The sequence below is a fragment of the Podarcis cretensis genome (genome assembly GCF_951804945.1).
Source record: "Podarcis cretensis genome assembly, chromosome: 2".
NCBI classification, from domain to species: Eukaryota; Metazoa; Chordata; class Lepidosauria; order Squamata; family Lacertidae; genus Podarcis; species Podarcis cretensis.
The window spans coordinates 95,007,583-95,025,032 of record NC_137171.1 but is presented as its reverse complement, the minus strand read 5'-3'; the positions used below and the strand labels follow the sequence as shown (position 1 = coordinate 95,025,032).

At 42.1% G+C, this 17,450-nt stretch overlaps 1 protein-coding gene across 8 annotated transcripts in view; it reads left to right on the top strand.

Moving 5' to 3' along the window:
- Positions 1 to 17,450, top strand: part of LOC307206171 (contactin-6-like) — a 195,692-nt gene that overhangs the window by 161,906 nt on the left and 16,336 nt on the right. For all 8 annotated transcript variants that reach the window (XR_013834298.1, XM_079958976.1, XM_079958975.1 and 5 more), the window contains 5 exons: positions 8,010 to 8,185; positions 9,652 to 9,769; positions 10,959 to 11,117; positions 11,204 to 11,353; positions 13,481 to 13,551. Coding sequence is in view for 7 of the 8 variants with exons in the window: in XM_079958976.1 (XP_079815102.1) it covers positions 8,010 to 8,185; positions 9,652 to 9,769; positions 10,959 to 11,117; positions 11,204 to 11,353; positions 13,481 to 13,551 (674 nt within the window). In the remaining variant the exon portion in view is untranslated. The remainder of the gene's footprint in view (positions 1 to 8,009; positions 8,186 to 9,651; positions 9,770 to 10,958; positions 11,118 to 11,203; positions 11,354 to 13,480; positions 13,552 to 17,450) is intronic.

The following is a 17,450-nucleotide window of genomic DNA, read 5'->3' as shown; positions in this document are numbered from 1 at the left end:
CCGGAGGGTGCCTGGCCAAACTGCAGGCGGTGCCAGTGCTTTGATATCATTCTTAGATGGTGATACTGACAACAAATACACAATCAGTTCTCAGGCTCCAGTCTGGATATTGGTGCATTTCAAATAGGTTGCTTCTCTTCCAAAGATGTGATAAAGTATAGAGGGATAGTACAGTGAAATACACCTCAACTTCAGATTCAGAATTTAAACACCCAGCCCTACTTAGGTGTTTGTAATGGGGTTTAAATAAAGACACAAGGTGGGAAGGGTGTGCATGAGTGCATTAGCTCTGTCCTCATCCCAGTTCCCAGTGTCCCTCCATACTCCCAAGAGATAGTTCTGCAGTGGAGAAGCTTATTGAACTCACTGAGGCTTTTGTGCAGTACAAAACCCTGGAGAAAAAATATTTGAGTTCTATAATATGTGGGATCCTCCATGGTGAGTTCAGGATGGTTCCCTGATCCATACGGTCACACTTGGACATGCAGAGGGCATGAAGGAACTGGTATGAGGAGCACACACAATCCACCCTCACATATTGAAAGTTGGTGCCTGAATAGAGCATATGTCTCTCATGTAACTGCATACAATCATACCTTGGAAGTCGAACGGAATCCATTCCGGAAGTCCGTTCGACTTCCAAAACATTCGAAAACCAAAACACTGCTTCTGATTGTCTGCAGGAAGCTCCTGCAGCCAATCGGAAGCCACGGAAGCCCCGTCGGACATTCGGCTTCCAAAAATAGTTCACAAACTGGAACACTCACTTCTGGGTTTGCGTTGTTCAGGAGCCAAAACTGTCAGGAATTAAGCTGTTAGACTTCCAAGGGATTTGTTCTACTCAATAACATATCGGGGAGATACAATGAGCATCTGGCATCAAGAGCAGAGACCCTATGAGGACAACACAATGAGAAGTTACATTGTGATTGCTGAGCCTACCTTGTACCAGATTAGGCATCTTCTCCATGTGACCAATATAACCTTTTCTGAGTGGCTGCAGCTCTCTAGGTTCTCAGATGGAGGTCTCTCATGTTTTAATGAGAGATGTCTGGGACTGAACCTGGTACATTTTGTCTGCAGCACATGTACACCACTGAGCTATGCCGCTTCCTGAACAAATCACGCTGGGGGAGGGGGGGAGCGGATAAGCCAGGGATATCCATTTTCTGATGAATAGCTCCTAGACATGAGGGGTGAATCCCACAATACACAACCACCACAAATCTGCCTGCCGTGGCTTTCCCGTTCATTTCAATGAAGGGAACATTTCTGCTAGAGGTGCATTCCCATGCATGGTCGGAGGCTTTTTTCACTAATTCTCCATTCAGCCTGTTTCCCCACTCTCACACTATTCTCAAGGATGTACCCGCTATTTGGAGCACCTCTTTAATGGGCAGGGCAGATTTCTGCACACAGGTAGTCTGTATCCAACCCATATCAATGAAGGTTTGGGCCAACATGAGCTTTTCATCAGCTGATGTGACAAGTATCTGTGTAGCAAAATATGGAGTGCCTGTGGACAGCCTTCTGTACAATAGCTTGTACTGTGCAGATAGGAAGCGTAGCCATACAAGAACTCTGCAGCTCTGTAGCTATGGGTGAACTCTGGCTGCAGACGGGCTTAAAATACATCCTGTCATCTTTGTAATGGCTGCTGTGCCTGAAGATAGGAGAGTGGGGGCAGTTCATGGCTGCCAGCTAATAGAGATTTTCCTACAGCTCAAAAGATACAGAAGCATTCTTAAGGGCTTGGGTTAAGCCCCCAGTGATAAACCCATGAAGAGATTGTTTAAGTGCCAAGAAACAGCAGCTGTAGAGGGGCAACTTAAGTATTTGTGTGTGCTTTTTCCTCAATCTGATCTTGTTTGGCATTTTAAAATAATTGGTTTTCTCTACAGAAAGCTCTGCATTCTGACATTAAATTGTGACTATAACTGATGAGGAATGGGTTTTAGGGGCAAATTGCTTTACATGTAATTATCAGCCCTCTGCAAAAAAAGGGTGACACTAGATAACATTAACAGTGATGGTATTTTGAAGAAAAATGGAGTGGCCATTATAGCTTGTGATAACATAGTTGCGTGTCTCTCCCCACCCACCCGCCAATATACACACTGATTAGTTTTATTTTTATAATGTCAAAATACTTTTACCTAGCCAGCAGCCATGTTACTGTAACATCAGTAGTCAAGTGAATTACATTTCACTTGGTTGTTACGAAAGTGGTAACAGTGTAGGTTGGATATCTTTTATAGCCTGGCTAGCATAGAGCAAAACTGCCCGCATTTAAGCTGTAGCTGCGATCCAGGGAATGCTGCAGCTAAGTCCATTGACCAAGGAATTTTGTTGTTTCTTCTTATAAAAAAAAACCCAGCCTCATTTTACTACTCTTCTACCCTGCATGTGTCCCAGTGCTGGACTGCAGGCTCATACAATGCATAAAAAGATAACACACAAAATGACACTAATGAGGGGAAATCCTACCCCCATACAGCTCAAACTAGAGTCAGGGCCAAAGGCCACATTCACATGGCAGTTTATTTTGCTGTCATGATTTTCCCTTGTTAGGTTTTACATTATATTTGAGCTTTCACACAACTTAAAAGCCACTTCTGGAATGATAGTGGAATATAGTGCAGGTCTAGTGCTCATTTCCATGTTATTTGCTTCCGGGGGGGGGGGGGGGGACGGGAATCTATTCGCAAATAATATGAAAATGAGTACCAAACTTATACTGGAAACAGTATTCTTCAGCCACTAAATGCCTGGGGAAACAGGAATCCTGAAAGTTAATAATGATGGAGACAGGAGCACCTCTCTAGGCATTTCACAACTACTTGGCTTTGGCCCTTGTTTTATACAATATGTGGTACTCATTGCTTAACATTTTCAAAAGAGTTGTCTCCCCTCCGTCCAGCAAACATAAGCAGTCTTTGTTGTTCCAAAAGTCAGAATATTTATTGGCATTATTTGACATGCCCTTCTTTGGCTGCAAACCCAAGTCCCACCCAGCAGGAGGCCATCACCTCATTCACAGCCATGCTAGGCATGGTGGCTGGGGCAGAGAGTAGGTGCCACCTCCAATGTGGGGCTTTCTGTGGGCTGCTGCTAGCAGGAAGCTCACCAGCAGCAATCTCACCCACCTGCCCATTCAGCAGCAGATGGAAGCGTGATCTGCCTGGCATCATTGCCAATAGATGGCAAGACTGGCAGAGAAACATCTCAGTCCAATCCAACCCCCTCCCAGTTCCTCTCACATGCAAGGAGGAGGAGGAGAAGGTAGGGAGGGACAGTGGGATTGCTCTGTTAAAGGTAAAGGTAAAGGTACCCCTGCCCGTACGGGCCAGTCTTGACAGACTCTGGGGTTGTGCGCCCATCTCACTTAAGAGGCCAGGGGCCTCCACTGTCCGGAGACACTTCCGGGTCACGTGGCCTGCGTGACATCGCTGCTCTGGCGAGCCAGAGTCGCACACGGAAACGCCGTTTACCTTCCCGCTGGTAAGCGGTCCCTATTTATCTACTTGCACCCGGGGGTGCTTTCGAACTGCTAGGTTGGCAGGCGCTGGGACCGAGCAGCGGGAGCGCACCCCGCCGCAGGGATTCGAACCGCTGACCTTTCGATCGGCAAGCCCTAGGCGCTGAGGCTTTAACCCACAGCGCCACCTGCGTCCCATATGGGACAGTAAGATTGCTCTGTTACTCATTCCTTTTGAGATGGCCATGCCTGTTTCTTCAAGCACCGTAAATATGTTCAGCAATATACTGTATATATTTGCTGAAGTTAGAAAACTATCATTCAAACTTTAGTCTCCCTTTTTTCATCCAAACTTCAGTTTCCCTTTTTTTGTTGAATGTCTGTTATTCCCTAAGAAAACTGTTTGGGCCTTATAAAGTCAGCTAAGCAACAGATAATGTCTAGATGGTACATGACCCCAGTTAAACTTGCCAAAATATACCATTTGTCTGATAACAAATGCTGGAAATGTAAAGGAATTGAAGGAACATTCTTTCACCTCTGGTGGACGTGCCCTAGAGTGAAGGCCTTCTGGGAAATGATATATAATGAGTTGAAAAAGGTATTTAAGTATACTTTCCCTAAGAAACCAGAGGCCTTCCTCCTGGGTATTGTTGGCCAGAGGGTGATAAAAAAGGACAGAACTTTTTTTCTGTATGCAACAACGGCAGCAAGGATACTCATCGCTAAACATTGGAAAACCCAAGATTTACCCACACTGGAAGAATGGCAGATGCAACTGATAGACTATATGGAATTGGCTGAGATGACCGGCAGAATCCGAGACCTGGGAGAGGAGAGGGTTGAAGAAGACTGGAAGAAATTTAGGATTTATTTACAAAAACACTGTAATTTGGTTGAATGTTAAGAAGGATGCCAGATCATAAATAATTGAGCACCATTAAATTAGATGCAATCTGGATGATAAATGAGATTGAGGAAAATATAAACTTTTTGGAGAATTATTAGACTAAATTAAATGAATGTGACTTAAGAATGTAAATAAGTTGATAAATTGCTGGAAAAAGTTTTACAATGATGCAAGTGGGAGCGGGAGACGTGAGGGAGTCCAAAGAAGCTTTGAAAATATGTTATGATACATGTCATATTGTTCATTATTTTTGCATTTTTGTACTTAAAAAATCTCAATAAATATTTATTTAAAAAAAAAATAATAAGCAACAGATAATGTCTTGGTTTGTGTATATAACATCTTACCAGGAATTGTTTAAATATATGCATGCATTTATGCTTGGAATCTTTGTCTTATCCATTGGTGGCTCTAGCAACTTAATGTAGCAAACACTTTAATTTTAAATAGCACATAAAAACCAGTGAGAGATGTGCCATTGCAACAGTGTGCACACATGTATATTTTTGTTCAATAAAAAAATCCAGCCCCTGATTATATGTGCAAGCAATTCTCTGTGCCCAAAGTTACTTGGATGCCTCCCAGCATTTAAAGATTCTGAAGTGTTGTATTTTTTCATATAGCGGACATGTACCCTAATTGTGAATGATGTGACAATTAAATTTTTCAAACGTAAAGAAAAGCCTTAATTTGACAATTGCAACATTTATTAAAAATCAAAATAACAACATGCTATCATAATGGTAGTGTTTGCAGGGAACATTTGTTTTGGTTCCCCTCTGGATAAGTTTTGGCTGTTCAATTATAGGCCTCATTGCTTCAGCATTATATTCAACTGAAATGTCAGAATTCCGAAAAGCATATCTAATGGGCAAATTAAGTTTATTGCTGCTTATTGAGTTGTTTATTCCTTATGATAAGAAGTCTTTATTATACCTCAAGTGCGCTGAGTGCATTGTCTATTTTTCTCTTTGGAAACGGGGCATGCTCCATAATGCATGTCTGCAGTTAGTAAGCAAGACAGATAGATAATGGGAACGTGGGAGCTTTTAAGAGGCATTTAGAAAGATTTGAGATGGAAATCTTAAGGAAAACCTCATAAAGACAACAGCTTGCATCAAGAGAAACAAACATCTTAGCATCACTCATAGCACTTGATGTGATCTGGCTAGACTGATAGACCCAGAGAGACCGAGCATCAGCCTTCTATAAAATATGCTTTTTTGTTTTGCTAAGACTGCAAGAATGCACACATAGACTCTGGATAATGCATGGCTGAACTGCTTAATAAAGCAGAACAATAGAACAAAATGGAACGATGGAGCTCAATGCACACATTGCAAGGCAGCGAGGAGTAAATGTGAGAGGCTCAGCAGGGATGAGCATGATAGCTGTGCTACCTCTGTTGTTGCTTCTGTTGCCCACATGGAGGGCATCTATGTAAAGTGGGGAGTTCTCCTGTACCCATGGACCCATCATTTTCCAATTCCAGAGGGCAATGGGAACGATGATTGGGGGGGGGGGAGCTACTGCACACCCACACACCCACACCCACACCCACATATTTACTCTTTTCTGAATTCCAACACCTGCATGGGGCTTAGGCTTCAGCATTTTGTGGGTCCTCATATTTCCCTTTTAAAAATTGTTTTTATTAGCAATTTCAACATAACAAAATATCAAAAAAGATCATATTCATTATTTTTCCCCCTTTTTTCCCACCCCCATCAAACCCTCCCTCCCCACCGAGACTTCCCTCAGCTCCTCTCTCTAATTTCTCAGCACATATTATTCTCTTCATGTTCTAAAATTATACATATCCTTACATTATATATCCACCATGTTATCAACCAATAAATTTGTGTATGTTTATTCAAAACCTGCCAAGGAGTCCAGTTCATTTTGTTGTCTTTTTAGATAAATTGTAAAAAGCTCCCATTCTTCCTTAAAGTCACAGTTGTCCTTGTCCTGCAGTTAGTATGTCAATTTAGCCAGTGGGTCCTCATATTTCCATGTTGAGGTGTATTCAGAGTGTTGGAGCCAGATATTAAGTGGGTACGTTGTGGCAAATGATATGTTGTGTTTCAGAATATGCTTAGATGCTTAAGAAGCTCTGCACCAAAAGTACAGTTACACAAAGGCAGGAAGGAAAGACCAAGTCCACAAGGACTGTGTTTGGAATCAGGGTTGACAGAAGGGTACAATTCATGTTCATGCATTTACATGGAGCTTTTGTTGTAGTTTTTAGGTTCAGGCTGCCTTGACCAGTTCATTCAAGATCCATCCTGATTTCTTTGCGCAAAGCTTATATGGTGATAGGGATGGGCTAATTTGTTAATACTGGTTCCTTCTGTTATATAACAACAAGCACTCATTCATTTGCTTGTGGAGTGTTTACAATTTCTTCCTGTAATCATTCATCCCTCCTATACTTTTCTATACATTGCCCCACCCCTTTTCAACCCTGTGTGTGTGTGGATGTGGATGTTTTGCACTAAGGTATCACAGCCCTTTCATCCATTTGAAATGCACTAACCTAAAATTTCACTAGGACGCGGGTGGCGCTGTGGGTAAAAGCCTCAGCGCCTAGGGCTTGCCGATCGAAAGGTCGGCGGTTCGAATCCCCGCGGCGGGGTGCGCTCCCGCTGCTCGGTCCCAGCGCCTGCCAACCTAGCAGTTCGAAAGCACCCCCGGGTGCAAGTAGATAAATAGGGACCGCTTACTGGCGGGAAGGTAAACGGCGTTTCCGTGTGCTGTGCTGGCTCGCCAGATGCAGCTTTGTCACGCTGGCCACATGACCCGGAAGTGTCTCCGGACAGCGCTGGCCCCTGGCCTCTTGAGTGAGATGGGCGCACCAACCCCAGAGTCTGTCAAGACTGGCCCGTACGGGCAGGGGTACCTTTACCTTTAGCTTTAAAATTTCACTAGGTGCTTCAGTCCTTCCTACAAAATACCAATTCAGGCACCCAGAATGACAGATTTGGAGAGAAAAGCATTGCACTTTCTAGCCTGTCCCCCCAAAACATGCAGGATATATTATATCTCGATATTTTCTGACAAATTATTTCATACTTTCTACAAGTTAGGAACAGTGGAGTCTGCTGTTTACTTTTTCCATTTTTCTAAAGACCTTAACGTTATTTTTAATCATAAAAAATACATCCCTTATATCTTCATTTCACACCTCTTTCTCCCTCCTAGCTACCAGTACTTAATTCATACAGTATTTATCATCTTGACTAAGCTTGATGTTGCTTTTTTTTTTGTATGCATATGATCCTCATGATTGTATAATGCTTTCATCAACAAAAGCTGTTTTTGCCTAAACTGCTTATAACAGGGAAGTTGTTATCTCTAATTTATCTGACAATCATGCCAATGAGAATGGAGGGGTTCAAAGCTCTAACTCATTCCCTTGTCCCTTAAGCAAACTATAATTTTCGTTAATTAAGTGGCTGGGAGTGTAATCTAAATTACTTGAAAGGTTTTTTCTTCTTCTTTCAACTGATGCTTTTGGGGGTAAACACAAGTCCTTTGGGATCTTGGTAGTTCTTTCTAAAGTAACTGATTTTGTTGTAAACTACTGATGCAACCACGAATGGCTTGTTCTGCCTTCAACAGAGAGGACTATCATTACTACTCCACCTTCCAATATGGATGTTACAGTTGGAGAAAGTGTAGTCTTGCCTTGTCAGGTATCCAAAGATCCATCTATCAAGGTTGCGTTTTCATGGTCATTCAATGGAGATGTTATAGATTTTAAAAGAAGAATGAGTCATTTTGAAAGAGCCGGAGGAGTAAGTTTTACAGACACGTCTTCATATAATCAATGTGTGTGTGTTTGTGTGTATTTAACCATTCATAAAGCACATGGGTCCCCTTGCCCTAAATTACATATTTTTGTAATATGCATTGGGAAATCATAAAGCTATGTCTGTTTAATTTGTGGTTAGTGTTGTTGTTTTGTTTTTGTCTCTGTGTTTAAAAAGATGATAATTCTAAATCTGCATTACCATTTATGTCCATCGCTGAATAGTTGGTGATAAATGTGCAAGTGTGTCAGCACCAACTTGTGCTGTGCTATTCCTGCAATGGCTATGGATGCTTGTCCCTCAGTCCCTTGGTCCCTATTGGGTATGATTTGTCAGGGTAAGGCTCCTCAAAGTCTACAGTTAAGGCCAAATATTAAAACAGTAGGAAATAGCCACTAGGATATACATCCAAATCAGAAGGCTCCCAGCATGGTAGCTCTAACTAACAACAATCCCTAAAAGGGTTAACAACCTGGGTATCTGGAAATGTCTTTCCTACAACTGAGGATGAGTTCAAACTATATTTCTCAACCCACCAGAAGAAATGGAACATGTCCTTTCAAGTACGAGTGATAAAGACTTGTTCTACTGGAAATCTTCATATACTGGGTCACAAAAATGCACCTTACATATTTCTATGGGCATGCAGCTTCCTATGGCATTTTTTTCTGATGGTTAAAAGACTTGGGTTTAAGTCTTAGGTGACCAAAATAAGCTGCTGTCTGGGGCAAAAGACAAGGATACACACACACACCCCAGCAATTTCATGTGCAGATGGCAATTGAATGTGGAGTTGAATATTCAACACTAGTGATCTGACAACTGTCCTCACAACACCTTAGAAAAGCAGGCTAGTTAATAGGGCATAGGGCAGGCTTGGTGGCACACAAATTTTGTATTCCAGTGCCTCATTGTCATTCACTACCACAGCATCATCTGCCTGGGGTGGCTGCCTCACTTTGTCTAATTTTAATACTAATACTACTACTACTACTACTACTACTACTACTACTAATAATAATAATAATAATAATAATTTATTTCCACCCCGCCCATCTGGCCGGGTTTCCCCAGCCACTCTGGGCGGCTTCCAACAGAAGGTTAAAAATACATTAAAATATCAGTCATTAAAAACTTCCCTAAACAGGGCTGCCTTCAGATGTCTTCTAAATGTCATATAGTTGTTTATTTCTTTGACATCTGATAGTAGCGCTCATGAAGTCTCCCAGTTCTGGTATCCTCCCACCAGAAGTGTTATTGCTTTATATTTTTGCTTTCAATGCTTGCTTTATTTGTGGAGGTGCATTAAAGGCATGTAAATGAAATAAACAGATGATAGCAGTATATGCTTGGACTTTAAAATGACGTATTTTATTAATGCTTCGCAAATTACAGAAATATCCACTATAGAAAATGCATTAGCTGTCTATTTCTCCTCTTCTTATCTCAAGGAATCAGTAGGGGACCTTATGATAAGAAACATTCAGTTAAATCATTCTGGGAAATACAGATGCACAGTACAAACAGCTATGGACAACCTATCTGAAACAGCAGAAATTATTGTAAGGGGTAAGTCTATTATCTATAAAACGCCAGCTAACTGTAACACAGGGAATGATATTATATGCATCAGCATCAGAGAAGAGGTTGAATGAAATGTAAATAACTCATGATCTACAGCTCAGATATGTTTCTTACCACCATATATTCCCATCAGAGTAAAATTTGCCCGGTGGGCATCTAAGCAACTCAAATGCAAACGCCGGCAGACATTATTTCTTCCTCACACTTTTTTCACACTCTAAAAATCTAGGATATATATGTCTATAGCATATCATAGCTGTTAAACCGAATCCATTATTTGCTCAATATTCTTGTTAGAGGAGAATGCTTAGTTTGTGCATCCTATATCATAAACAAATATATACCTCTAAGGTATGTTTGGATCTCAAACTTTCTTCATTTCAGTGCCCGCTTAAAAAATGTATTAGTTTTTCCAGGCATCTGTAGAATACTCAATTTTAGTTAATCTTATTATTATTAGGAGTGTGAAAACCACACTGTATTTTTAAAGCTTAGTGGTTGTGATTTGAATATTTTCCTGCTCTTTTCATTTCTTATAATTGGATTCAGGTCTGTGTTTTTTAAATTTTGCAGGAACTGGCACATAGTCTTGTGTGCATCCTATCCTGAGATCGGGTGATGAAGGGCAGGTTAGAAACACAGGGTGGTATTCTACAAAGTTTTACTCAGAGTAGACCCATTCATATTAATGGATATGATGAACTTAGGCCCATTAATTCCAGTAGATCTGCTCTGAGAATAACATTGTAAGGGGTGGTGCTTGCACAGTATATGTGCTTTATAGGTTGATGTCAGACTTCTCAAGAGTTCCTCTCACAGGACACTCCTACTAGACGGAGAAGCTAAGCAAAATAGGAAAATAAGTTTGGTGGCCTTTGGGGCCAGAGATGGCAGAGAACTATTTTGGATTATTAAGAAAGTGAAGAGAGAAGTATTTTGTATAGTTTAGGTTGTAATCTAGGAGGAATGGCTAGACAGACACCTGTGTTATGCTTTAAGCCATATGGCCTTACAGCAGGGGGTTAAACCAGCGGGTTACTTCACTTCTGATTTCTAAAAATATCTCTAATCAAACTAGTAGTAGATATCAAATGCACAACAGAGCCCTAAAGAGCCGCACCATTTCAAAGTATTCTGCTAAAGTAAATGTGCATTTTCTTCCTTTTTAAATAAGGCACTCCAGGTCCTCCCAAAGACGTTAACATTGAACATGTTTCCAGTACAACGGCAGTGCTAAACTGGAGACAAGGAACAGATAATAATAGTCCAATCCAAATATACACTATTCAGATAAGGACCCCTTTTTCAGTTGGGTGGCAAGCAGCTTCAACAGGTATACAACCACATTTCTGACTTACATTCTATGCTATAGTTTCACATTCTTCCATCGCTAATCATTTTTTTGCTTTTATGTTTTAGTTCCTGAAGTTATTAATGGAAGGACCCACACGGCAACAGTAGTTGATCTGAACCCTTGGGTTGAATATGAATTTCGTGTTGTGGCTGGCAATAGTATTGGGATTGGAGAGCCAAGCACACCATCTGAGCTACTAAGAACTAAAGCATCCAGTAGGTTTCCTGAAATTGTCTTGATGGGTTGAGAAACTCCTTAAAAAATGTAACACTGTTCATTTCAAAAGTACAGTGGTACCTCGTGTTACATACGCCTCAGGTTACATACGCTTTAGGTTACAGACTCCACTAACCCAGAAATAGTGCTTCAGGTTAAGAACTTTGCTTCAGGATGAGACCAGAAATCGTGCTCCGGCGGCACGGCAGCAGCAGGAGGCCCCTAAAGTGGTGCTTCAGGTTAAGAACAGTTTCAGGTTAAGAACGGACCTCCGGAACGAATTAAGTACTTAACCCGAGGTACCACTGTAAGCCATAATGGCTCACCTCTACTGCTCAGTGATGTTGGCTTTGGAGATCGTTATTCAAATGTTACGTTCTTCTGTGTTTTTGTATCCTTGTTATAAGCTAAAAATTGGCTTGCAATTCAAAATATTGTGAGTGGGGGTTTTTTTGTTTGTTTGTTTCTTTTTGCAGGAGGGTGGTGTCCAGGAACAATGGAAGGGTGTTTGACAGTAGCCTCTCCTCCCCCTGATCTCTTATTCTGAAGGGGTTCCCAATTGATTCCCAAGAGTCCAAGTGTGAAGGAAGAATGGCTGGATGCATCACCCCTTCCGGCCGATTAGCTTTTACTTCCTTAGGCATCAGTCCTGGGAGTAAGCCCCATTAAATGCAGAAGTCAGAAGGCAGTTCATCCCTGTTTTAATGATGCACAGAGCTTTTTATTGCTAAGTACTGGGAAAGCATAATTCTATCACTGTAAGATGAATGGATAAGGAAAGTATGTTTCTTATTATGCTGCACAGACTATTTTATACACTGTAGAATTCAAAACGATAGGGTTTACAAAGTTCCTTTAAACTTTGACCTTTCATAGACAGCTTCATGTGGCTTTGATATCCCCTCATTAGGACTGTCAAAATCTGTAGAGTAGACAATACAGAAATAGAACAGAGGCACTGGTGTTGTGTACAGGTTAAAGTATTGAACCAAAGAGTCCTGCAGATTTGGATAAACTCTACTCACTTCACTACTCAGATGCCCCATAGGCAAAAGGGAAACATTTCTGTTGTGCAGCTGGCTGCTAAGATTCTAGATTACTAATTAAAATCATCCTCAGAGTAACAGGTGTGGCAAATAAAGAGCAATGAAAGGGTGAATGAGAAAGTCTATCTTATAAGGTCTACATTGCCAGCTAAAACTCGATCGAGCATTTGTAGATTCCTGGAGGCAAATGAGCCACTGCTCATTTCATTAAAATGGAGCTGAGAATTAATTGCGCTTCTGCCGATGCAGTTAACCGTAAATTTTCATCTGCTTCTCAACTATGACCCAGTTGAGGCTTTGTTGAGCAGTAGTATAAATTTCTTTCCCATGCAAATACAGTAAATACTGAACTCATTTAACACAAGCACTAATTGAGCATTAACTGGTTCATGGAACAGTGGAATGTTAGTTGAGCTTGGCTTGAAAGTCTCCTTTTAATTCTTCATTTAGTTAACCACCCCATTTCCTTTTCCTTCTTAAACTTTTGCAGATCTAACACAAATCAATTGAAGTGAACGGCAGCAATGAAAAAGGATAATGGCTGCCCCCCCCCCATTCCCAAAATAATGTGTTATTTTCATGAATATGGCATATCTGAAAATAAAATAACTCAACAAAGCAAGAAGTCAACGACCCTGTGTAGATTTCTAGTTGAGTCTATTATGGTCAGCCTACTACTAATTTAAAGTACTTAGTGGCTTACCACATAGATTGTTCCTGTGGCATTGCACATATCTAAGCCACTGCCAGCTTATCTCAAGATCCACTATAATGAGATGATCTATACAGGCACATTAGTTTTATCCCTATAGAATCCACTCCCCAAGTGTTGAGGGAACCCATAGCCCAGTTGAGAACTTATCTGTAGTTCAGCCATGGTCAGTTTTGGAACTTATCTGCATTGGTCCAGAGAGCAATGGAACCATTGCCAACCAGGATGCTAAACTTTGCTATTGACTTTGGATCTCATGTATTAATTTCTCTTTTCATATGGTCATTCAAAGAAGGATTTACAAAATTACGAATGCCTTTTTAATTTTGCAAATTTGTGATGTTTTGGTTTTTGCTTTACCCTCCTAGTTCCTACAGCGGCACCAGCAAATGTGAGTGGAGGTGGAGGAAGCCGGTCTGAGCTTGTCATAACATGGGAGGTAATTTGTAAATCAGCTTCAGCTCTTCAATATAATGAAGGGAGATTACAATACAGGTGTAGCAAAAGCAGGTTTGTTGCACCACTGGTAGCAATTTAGAGAAGTAAACTGTGAGCAGCATGTTATAAAGATGTTTAGAAGTCATCTGTAGCCCTCTTATCATCATTATGCAGAAGGCAGCTTAACACTCTAATCTGTTTGGGTATTTTGCACATTAAACATTCCACACAGTTTTGTTTGCATGTCTCTTGCTGTTGTTTTCTCCCATTTGGAATATTATGCTGCCAAGGCATACCCTGTCATGCATAAAAGGAGACATGGCCTTTCAGTATCAAATACCACTCAGTGTATGTTTAGAAGGCAAAATCAAATACCCAAAGGATAATTCATGCTGAAGGAAGTAAGTTCAGTTGAAATCACTGAGACGTAGTTCCAACTAAGAGTGGCTTTGGAGGTAACTGGAGAAGTTCCCAAACCAAATGCACAATCACTTTTGCTGTCCAGAGGTGGATCTTCTTTTAATGTTCAAATGGGAATTGTCACAGACTATACCTAGGATGTGAGTACGCCCCCTTGAGCAAGTTTCACTTAAAACATTACAAGGTACATGAATTACTGTTCACTTGGCCCAAAGCTGGTCTGACTATATGCATGCATGTCTTCTATTTATTTATAGGATTTCTCACCTGCCCTTTCTCACCCAGGGTGGGTTACGACAACGTAATACACAATTATACAAAAAAAGATAAAGTGGTTGCCATTATACAGTGAGTAACGCCATTCCATATTGAGCAGAATAGTGTTCATTGAACAAAACAGGTTTATAACATTATGTGTGGCGTTGGAAAATGGATAAGGTTAAGTTTTCTTCATCATACTGAGAACCCAGGGATGTGTGTGAAGACCCCCAAGACCTCTCAAAGAAAGACACAGTTGACACCAATATTAGTTTAAGGTTATTGGCATAGTGTTGGCCACAACTTTATTGATTACAGAATTTTGCTTAGGCATTGGTTCGACTAGCTGCACCTACACCTCCGGCAGGGCAGCACTGACAACTGGACACTGGCAGAAGTCAGTAAGGGTAAACAGACTGGGGGAGCACTGGTCTTACCACAGACGCAACTTCACCCCAGAATGCTCCCCGGTGCTCTGGCGTGGCCCTAACCCCTGGAAGGGGATTGGACAAAAGCATGGCGAGCACCTGGATTCCTTTAACGGAATACCCTTTCGCGCATTGGAGGGGCAGGTGTGACAACCTCCCCTCCACTCCACATTGAACCAATGCCTCACCGCCAAACCTTACAAAGTTGTGATGATTTGCTACGCGGCAGGCGAAACCCAAGTGGCACCAGCCAATCAGCCAAATGGGAAAATTCCTACCGGGCCCCTGTCCCAAAAACATATGACCCATAACGGCATAGCAAGGTCATATTGAACCCTAAATATAGAGAGGGTGGGCGGGTGATCCAGTGCACGGGGCGAAAAGAGGAAGCTCAACGCAACGTGCAGCGGTACATATAGGTCCCTCGGTTCATGCATGAAACGATCCCATTGGCCAGAATTACCACAGCAAGCGAGGGACCACCAATCGGGTTGTTGTGGCTATCCAATCACTCCCACCCACAACAGCAGTGAGGTCAGTCTTGATGATCTCACCACAACACGTGCTGTCTGGGAGGAGGACACGATTTATCATGTAATGGTGGGAGATTTTCTGTATAGACAAATGAAAGTACTTCTTCAAATGGCACATAACTAAACTATAGATTTCAAAATGGCAAGATGATCAACATGGATGGCTTTAAAAAAGGATTTAACCAAATTAACTGAGGCGAGGGTCACCAGTGGCTATTGGTCACGCTCATGGTTTGTGTGTGAATACCAGTTGCTGGGGAACACAAGACAGGAGAGTCCTGTAGCCATCATGTTCTGGCTATGGGAACCTCATAAGCCTCTGGTTGCTTCTGAAATAGGATGATGGCCTAGGCATACCTTTGGGGTGATTCAGTAGGGCTCTTCTTATGTCAAGTTTTTTAAGCCAGAAAATTGACTACACTAAATATAGTAAAGGGAGATGATAAATACTTGAGTTTCCAACCTAAGAGGTTTTTTCTGCAAGTATTTTTTCCCCAAAGTTAAAGAAAAAGAACACTCTTCATTGCAAAATGTGTAAATTGGCACAAATAAAGTGGCAAACTCTTTCTTTTTCTGTCCATAGTTCACTTATGCTGCCCTCACTCTCGGAATTTACTTTACAAAGATGGGTATGGCAAGAGTCCAGTGCATCATTTGAGCTGTGTTCTTTTAACAAACAGCTGCATTACACCCACTTTCTGAGAGAAAATGTTTTTCTGTCAGCATGTGACAGGGAACATGTAAAATGTGCTAGTCCTTTATTCCCATTGACTTGACAACTGACAGTCACCTTCTGTGCATCACTCCAGAAAAAGAGACCAGGAACAAAGAGAGTATTTTGACTTATTAGGGAGAGAAAGGAAAAGAGCTTAGGCAGGAAGATGGACTTTTGGGGTTTCAGAAAGATTTCCAGAAATGACAAAAAAGACTCTCTCTCTTTAGCATTCAGTAACTTTTGTACCTTTCAGTTTAAAGGAATATTGTCAGGGGCTCAGGAGCAGAAGCACAGGGAAGAGGGGAGATGGAGAGCGAAGGGGAAGAATCTGAGGGCAGCGTAGGAGAAGATGACAGTGGCCCGAGAGATTCCATGAGCCTCTCCAGCGAATCGGAAGATTCACAGAAGGGGGCGCCGGTGGCCAGGGCAAGGGGGGTCCCAAGGGGGACACTCCAGAAGCAAGGGACCAGCGGGGACTCCCAGAGCAGCAGTTGGAGATCAGGACCAGCTTCCCCACCTGAGCATAGTGGGGGGGAAGAGTCCCAGGTATCGGGGGTAGCGTCTCACCCAGCAGGGAGAGAAGAGGAGTCAGGGCTGACCACGCCTCCATCGGAGAGTCAGGCAACGGAGGGGAGGTCAGGTCCGGCTAGCACCCCGGAAGAGGGAAGCAGTGACAGAAGCAGTGCAACGGTCAGGAGGAAGGTCACTGGGTTGGCGCGAGAGCCAAGTTCAAAAGTACAGGCGCGCGGAGCAGCAGAGAACGAGGATTGGGAGCCGGGTCCTAAAGCCCGCCGGAGACAGGGGGAGGAGTCAGGGGACTCAGCGTCAGAAGAGTCCAGAAAGGGGAATGCCCCAGCGGACAGGAGGACCCAGAGGAGAAAAGAGCAGAGGAAGAGGTGGAGCAGGGCGAGAATCTTAAACTGGTGTCAGGGGGGAGGAGATTCAGACGGAACTTCGGCGGTCTAAGGCTTAAGACGTAGAGCTGCGCGGTACGGCTTTGGAATGGAAACTGAACTTCAATAAAGACTTTTGTATATAACAACGACCTGGCGTTGGTCCTTTGTGAGCTGGGACCTTGGGCAGCTCTGACAAATATGAATACCGAAAAATTGTGCCACATTATAAATTATGGGGTTTTTTTAAAAAATGTATTTCCCAGAGTACACTGCAGCATTTCTTTTATCATATTTCTCTAACTGCTAAGCTAGAAAAGTGACTCAGAGCACATGCAAGTTTCAAAAATTCTGCACGTTAACTGGATTTTAACACTTGAGTTTTTATTTTGCAAAACAGAACGCCACAATTCTGCTTTACTGAGATTAATTGATCAACCAGCCAGGATAAATTCAACATTACAGGAGCATCTCCCCAAAATTAAATAATCCAGCAAGTAGTATGAGACATTAGGTAGATGGCAGATGATAGATATGCACATTTCCTGTCTCTCTAATATCAATCACCGCTGTATATTGCAAGTCTGAACAAAGAACAGCAGCAAAAAACCACAAAGGTGTGATTACTTTTCTGGTATGTCGAGTAAATAAAT